The sequence below is a fragment of the Diaphorina citri genome, unplaced genomic scaffold (assembly GCF_000475195.1).
Source record: "Diaphorina citri unplaced genomic scaffold, Diaci psyllid genome assembly version 1.1 scaffold593, whole genome shotgun sequence".
Taxonomy (NCBI): domain Eukaryota; kingdom Metazoa; phylum Arthropoda; class Insecta; order Hemiptera; family Psyllidae; genus Diaphorina; species Diaphorina citri.
This window is the reverse complement of record NW_007378027.1, coordinates 30,786-38,099: the sequence shown is the minus strand read 5'-3', so window position 1 is coordinate 38,099 and position 7,314 is coordinate 30,786. Positions and strand designations below refer to the sequence as shown.

Genomic DNA, 7,314 nt, shown 5'->3' with positions numbered 1-7,314 from the left:
ACTTTAGCTTCTCGATCGGAAACGCTCTTGCTTGTAATGGTCAAGTCCTACTTTATGAGGGGCCCGCCCTTAGCTTGGGGCCGGATCGCGAATGGTCCATCTGCGAGATTGGAAGGTTAGATTGATCCGTTCACTGAAAAAATTTGTTATATATTATGTATAAAAGTTCGAATTTGAAAGACTTCTTTTCCATCATCTGATCTTCTTAAAACCGTGTAGGGTGCGTTCTAATTATCTTAATAATCATATCCCAATCTTAAATATAACGGGGACCATTGACGACAATCCATACGTTACACGGGTTGTGAGAAATTACATAAGTTAATCCAGATGGATTTACTCGAATGGCTTTACTCTAAACGACATTCATCGTAAGAACAATGAATTCACTCTTTAAATCCAGGCCCTGAGCCCCAACATGAAAAGCCCAGTGCTCAAAAGAAATAAGTAAGGTAAAAAGAGTCCAACAGAGAGTGCCTCGTCGTGTGGGTGATAGCGGCAAGGGAGGGTACCTTCTAGAGGTCCGAGTTTTAGAGCGGATGGCGCGGATGGACCGACCTGCAGTGGCTTGACAGAAGAGGCCTGTTTTGGGCTTATTTCGCGGCTTCAGGCTTCAGTGGCGAGGGTCAGGGGGTGAGCCTTGCAATGCGGACTTAGCATTCGAAAGCCCACTAATAATTAGTTGGCAGTGAACTGAAACGCTTGGGAGCGCTTTTGAAAGCCTTTTGTGGTGCTAGCCCTCCAACTTTGCGACGAAGCCCTAACCAACTGCTCCTTTGTGCTTACTGAAAGGCTCAAAAAGGCTCATAAGCGCTTTAGTTGGCTCAGGTCTACTCAACCTCCGTTGCCGGCAAAGGTTACTGTGAGATTTTCCTTTTGAGGGGAAAAAACAAACGATGATTTGGGCTTCGAATTTTGCCCAGTGAATAAACGAAATTCAAGCAGTTTAATCAGAGGGATGAATCGGGTAATAGAGTTAATATCAAGACTCCAACTGAAAAAACATTTAAGGCCGCAATCCGAAAAACTGAGGTTCACGGGATTTAGTGGTTTCAATACCTTAGTCATAACAATGTTAAGTATAAAAGCTATACTAAGAGGTTTTAAGTTTTAAGACGAAAAGGTAACCGATAATGTGACATTCTAATGAAAAGGTATGAACCACAAATCCCTGTAGACGATAAGACCTCAGCAGTGACAGCTGTCTCTATCGAACCTCTTATATGTATAAAAAGTATGAAAAAATCTCACTCACCTGGTAAGAATCATGTCCAGAGCCTCCACCACCTCCGTGGCTGGACAGTTTCTTGAGGGCGATAATGGCGGACAGGGCCAGAGCTAGTTTGGCCAAGATGAGGGCTTTGCCCGCCAGCAGGGCCAGTGCCATGAAGGAGAGAGGGATCATCATACCGCCCATCAGGAAAGGCCAAAGCATCCACCCGGAGCCCTTGTCCTTCTTCTTGCGCTCCGACACTGGGGGGAGTAGAAAATGAGAGTGTTGAGTAAGAAGTTATTTAACAGGCTGTTAACTTAACAGGCCTTCTAAGGGCTGAAAAAATGTGGGTCAAATCCACTGTATAATTTGTCTGTAGACTTATCTCTTCCAACTTGGTCTCACAACCTTGTCTTTCGACGTACTTTGAGTCTGCGCAAAACTTGTCGTACGTACGTACGATCTATTGATGGGCTGTGAGACCAAGTCGGAAAAGAAGGTAGGTAGTGGTAGTCTAGTACGTAGCTAATTCATCTGACATTCGGACTATTTCAGATTAACTTGTGCATTAGGATGCCTCATGCACAAGCAAGTGGCATACAAAAGATATCAAAGAGACAAAATATGTATAACACAAAAGATTGACTATCAAAATATAAAAGAGAAAATGAAGAAATGAAGAAATGCCTATTTGAAAAGAAGAGGTGCAGACTAGGAACAAAGACCCTACAAGACTGACGTCCGTCTTTCGACGTACTTTGAGTCTGCGCAAAACTTGTCGTACATACGTACGATCTATTGATAGGCTGTGAGACCAAGTCGGAAAAGAAGTTCCCCATTTTATCGAACAGTTTGTACTTTGTAGTGAAAACAAAAGTGTTCACTACTCACATTACTCTGGTAGTCTAGTACGTAGCTAATTCATCTGACATTCGGACTATTTCAGATTAACTTGTGCATTAGGATGCCTCATGCACAAGCAAGTGGCATACAAAAGATATCAAAGAGACAAAATATGTATAACACAAAAGATTGACTATCAAAATATAAAAGAGAAAATGAAGAAATTCCTATTTGAAAAGAAGAGGAGCATCTATGGCTATGCAGAGTATGCAGACTAGGAACAAAGACCCTACAAGACTGACGTCCAAAGGTAGAGGAACCAGAAGAGAGACAAAGGGAAGAGATTACGCATAGGGTTTGTGATATTCCATGTGGAATGTCAGAATTATAATGGTGGATTTGAGAGATTAGCTCAGTAGGTATCACTTCCCCAAGATTTAAAGTTTAATAATAAAACCATATAAAAAGAATACTCGTATAATGGACCAAGATGGATTCGAAAAGAGGTTGATACCAAATCGTAGTCTTCGTCAGAACCTAGAGTCTAGGAGGGAAAAGGCAAAGATAGTAGATGTATTGTGTCTAAAATTATAGGACATGAGCCTCAAGATCAAAGCCAAAAATAACAGGGACTCTGGGACTTCTTGGATGCCAAAAAAAAAAAAAATCCAAAGATATCAAATAAACTGGAAAAACTTGAAGGTTTGATTTGAAGGTTCTATGTTTAGCTCAAAAAAAATCCAATTTGGGATACCTATTGGTCTTAGCTATTAAGCTCATTTAGGGTATTACATTTTAAAGTCCAAGCTAGGGCTAGAGGGAGCTAGGTAAAAGCTAACTAGCTAGGTCCAACCTAGGAAGAAAATTGTTAATTATTACATATTTAGATGAAATTTTTAATGAACTTTTCATCATGATCTTGCCGACCGTCAAAATCTGCTAATGCCAAAATCCAAAGAACTTTCCACACAGAACTGAAGATGCCAAAGATGTTCAGGACACACATGAAATGATCACGACATAATAGTAATCACATTACGAGACACCGTAGACGCCCTATACCTTGAGTACCATGTGACATATTGCTATGTGTTCCTCCGAGGAACAGTGTGTGAGAAAAGTATGGAAACACCAGACATACGATAAAAGAGTCATCCATCCAGATACCAGAATATCTCATTTGACAATCCATAGCAACAATGATTTGCAAATTGCAACAGAGTAACAACAAGCTTGCGATTTTCATTATGAGCTATTTGTATTGTATTGTATTGTATTTTTTTTTTACCACTACTTGAATATTTATTTCTTAAAAGGATACAGAAGGACTCTGCAGGTATTTATGGCATTTTGGATACCTAGTTAGAATTTCGATATGTCTTTCCCCATATTTATTTCACTCTCTGCTTGTAACTTGTAACCTACGACACCATCCCTTTTTTGAACTTGCCACTCAAGCTCAGACAGTCGGAAAGGGCTGAAAAAGCTTCTGACCTAGCTTTCTCAGTCTGAGCTTGAGTGTCCGGCGTAATATAGGTATACGTATGTAGTAAGTTGTCTTCTGTATTTTGCCTACAACGCTTATGGTACACTCGTCCCTATACATTTCTCTCATACACTATCAGGAACATGTAACATACGCATATTGTACAAATCTCTTTCAAATAAAAATATGACAAACGTGAAAACAGACATGTCAAACTCACCACATGAGTTGTAAATTTGTGAAGAAATTCGTGGCATCAAGCCACTCAAGCTCAGACAGTCGGAAAGGGCTGAAAAAGCTTCTGACCTAGCTTTCTCAGTCTGAGCTTGAGTGTCCGGCATAATATAGGTATACGTATGTAGTTGTCTTCTGTATTTTGCCTACAACGCTTATAGTACACTCGTCCCTATACATTTCTCTCATACACTATCAGGAACATTTATAACATACGCATATTGTACAAATCTCTTTCAAATAAAAATATGACAAACGTGAAAACGGACAAACATGTCAAACTCACGACATAGTTGTAAATTTGTGAAGAAATTCGTGGCATCCCTTTTTTGAACTTGCCACTCAAGCTCAGACAGTCGGAAAGGGCTGAAAAAGCTTCTGACCTAGCTTTCTCAGTCTGAGCTTGAGCATAATATAGGTATACGTATGTAGTTGTCTTCTGTATTTTGCCTACAACGCTTATGGTACACTCGTCCCTATACATTTCTCTCATACACTATCAGGAACATATAACATACGCATATTGTACAAATCTCTTTCAAATAAAAATATGACAAACGTGAAAACAGACATGTCAAACTCACCACATGAGTTGTAAATTTGTGAAGAAATTCGTGGCATCAAATACCAAATATCATGTTTAAACATCATGGGCCAAATATCATGTTCATGTTTAAATGGTGGGCCGGCTGTTCTAGCAATTACCGGAGAATCGAAAGTTATTCTTGATATGCCATCAAATACCAAATATCATGTTAAATGGCGGACCTACTACTATTGCTACCTAATAATAGAGAATCGAAAGTTATTCCTGTTCTAGCAATTACCGGAGAATCGAAAGTTATTCTTGATATGCCATCAAATACCAAATATCATGTTAAATGGCGGACCTACTACTACTGCTACCTAATAAAAGAGAATCGAAAGTTATTACTGATAGAAGAGAACCGTGTGAAGATTCATGTTAAAATAATCGCATAGGGGATCTTTGAAATTTGAAAAATTACTTTCAAACATTCAAGTAATCTGATGCTGTGCATGTTGATTGATTGATGATCCTTTTTTTAACCAGTCCTAGTTTTGATCATTCTTTAGTAATTGTTTACAGTGCAGATATAACCAGAAGCCGTCACAAGAACGGGAGGATAATTGGTTTATGTATGGTTGGTTATACAACATTCTCATCAGCGTTGCATCGTGGTGTTAGAATACTTACCACTAAACGGTGTTTACTTAAGTATTCCAATGGAAATACTAAACATCGCCATCAGTGACGTCCATGACCGACTGGGTATTCTAGTGTGATACCGAACGTCCAAAATCGGAGGTCCCGAGTTCAATTACCGGATTTGACTTTTTTTTTAAGTTCAAAGAATCTTTATATTTTTCCTAAGAGGAATTACATGCAATTAGATTAAATCAAAAACTATCGAAAACTATCGATAGTTTTTTTGAAAAATATCGATAACTATCGATGGCGCCGACTATCGATAGTTCTCCTCCTCTAGTCCGAAGGTAGAGGACCAGAAGAGAGACCAAGGGAAGAGATTACGCATTATAGGGTTTGTGATATTCGATATGGAATGTCAGAATTATAATGGTGGATTTGAGAGATTAGCTCAGTAGGTATCACTTCCCCAAGATTTAAAGTTTAATAATAAACCATATAAAAAGAATATAATGGACCAAGATGGATTCGAAAAGAGGTTGACACCAAATCGTAGTCTTCGTCAGCTGCTACACCAAGATTATAATGGTGGATTTGAGAGATTAGCTCAGTAGGTATCACTTCCCCAAGATTTAAAGTTTAATAATAAAACCATATAAAAAGAATACTCGTATAATGGACCAAGATGGATTCGAAAAGAGGTTGATACCAAATCGTAGTCTTCGTCAGCTGCTACACCAACAGTAATTCCAAAAGTATGCACTCTGCTTCCAGTCATAAATTCAGATGACATTACCTCTAAGATAGAAGTAGACATAATAAACACTAAAGTAGAACCAGATACAGATATCAGAAGCAATAAGAAAGAACGCCCTATTAAAAGTTTTGTAGCGATAGTTGGAAATTAAAAAGAAAGTATGGAGCATTGATTCCACACAGCCTCTATTACATGTCACAGAAGATGGTCCGCGAGTGTTTGATCAAATTAGGTGTCCAATCAATCAATCCTTACCAGTTACACAAATAAGACATTAGTAGTACTTTCTCCTTAATGGAAAAGATTGAGACTCTGTGCGTGAAAAAGTAAAGCCAAGTATGAAGCGTAAACCGTAAATTTTGCTTTGTAAACGTTTTGTTGTTGTAGTTTTTGGGAATATTGCCACATCCACCAATATTAGTGGAGATGACTGAACACCAGAGCTCAAAATTAACCAAAATTAAATTTTAGCTGTCAGCCTAGTTAGTTTGGAGGGTAGAGCATCTGCCTTGTGAGCGCTAGATCCAGATTTTGATTTCCGCCCGGGGCGGTCTTTACCCTAAATAGATAATGTTTGTTCTCGGAACGGCTGGGTTTCTCCTGCCCTGTCCTCCTTCTTTCTTCGCCTTCGGGAAAAGACGAACTTGAGAAATTTTGTCGTTTTGACGTTTCACAGAGCAACTGCAAAGATGATTTAAGTGTTGATATTAATTTAACATAACAAACCATTTTAATTAATAAAAACATATCTGAGTTTTATGACAGTATTACCTTCTGTTATTTGTACAATCAGAAGCCTTACGTCAAGCTTATTGTCACCAATGCTAAGTCCTCATACTTTCAGTATAATCTTCTTTTTCTTCGCCTTTTCCCGTGTACAGACGGGGTCGGGGTTTTTCGTCAGCCTCTCAATTAGCCCTAACTAAGGTTGAATGCTTTGGGCTGACATTTGGTTTCGGCTACACATTTTACGAGTGGATGCCCTTCGCACTCAACCTTTGCTATTTCTTTAGCAACGGAAATTCAGGCTGGTATATTCCCTGTTTAAAGTCCCCCAGCCAGACTAAGGTGGTCTACGCCCTGTTTAACGTAGCCCAGCCAGACAATCACCCCGAATATCAATAGGTACCTATGTAAAAATTTCCCAATACCAAATACCACCCAGTCCAATTTCAATTCCCATGCCAGTTCTCCTGAGTCTTTATTAAATTAACAATAGCTTATCCGTATTAACTGACTCACCAATTCTCGACGTATCCACGCCAAGAATTCGACCAATCTCTCAATCCGAAGACAATGTGAACCCGATATCAGATTGAATCTTAACCCGTTGAGTGACTGATGTACCCAACAGGAGTCGGTGACATTCTTGCCCTGGATCCTCGTTGAATGACCAAAATAATAAAGCTTGCCGGGAATGACGAAAGTAATCAAGGTTGCTCCAAATTTTCAAAGTCTGTTCCCCTAAATAGGGTCTCATGAGTCTGACACCTTGAATTCTGAGAATAAAACCGAAAAATACTTCGACACTACCGGGAATAAAACCCCGATCTCCTGCTTCCTAGGCCAGTCTGATGACCATTAACCTACAGATTATAGGTTGCGGATCAAAT

The 7,314-nt window shown here is 39.2% G+C and overlaps 1 protein-coding gene across 1 annotated transcript in view; it reads right to left on the bottom strand.

Annotated features, from left to right (window-relative positions):
* LOC103510390 overlaps positions 1 to 7,314 on the bottom strand; it is a 24,754-nt gene that overhangs the window by 9,686 nt on the left and 7,754 nt on the right. The window contains exon 2 of the mRNA XM_026824443.1: positions 1,256 to 1,473. Coding sequence (XP_026680244.1) covers positions 1,256 to 1,473 — 218 coding nt within the window. The remainder of the gene's footprint in view (positions 1 to 1,255; positions 1,474 to 7,314) is intronic.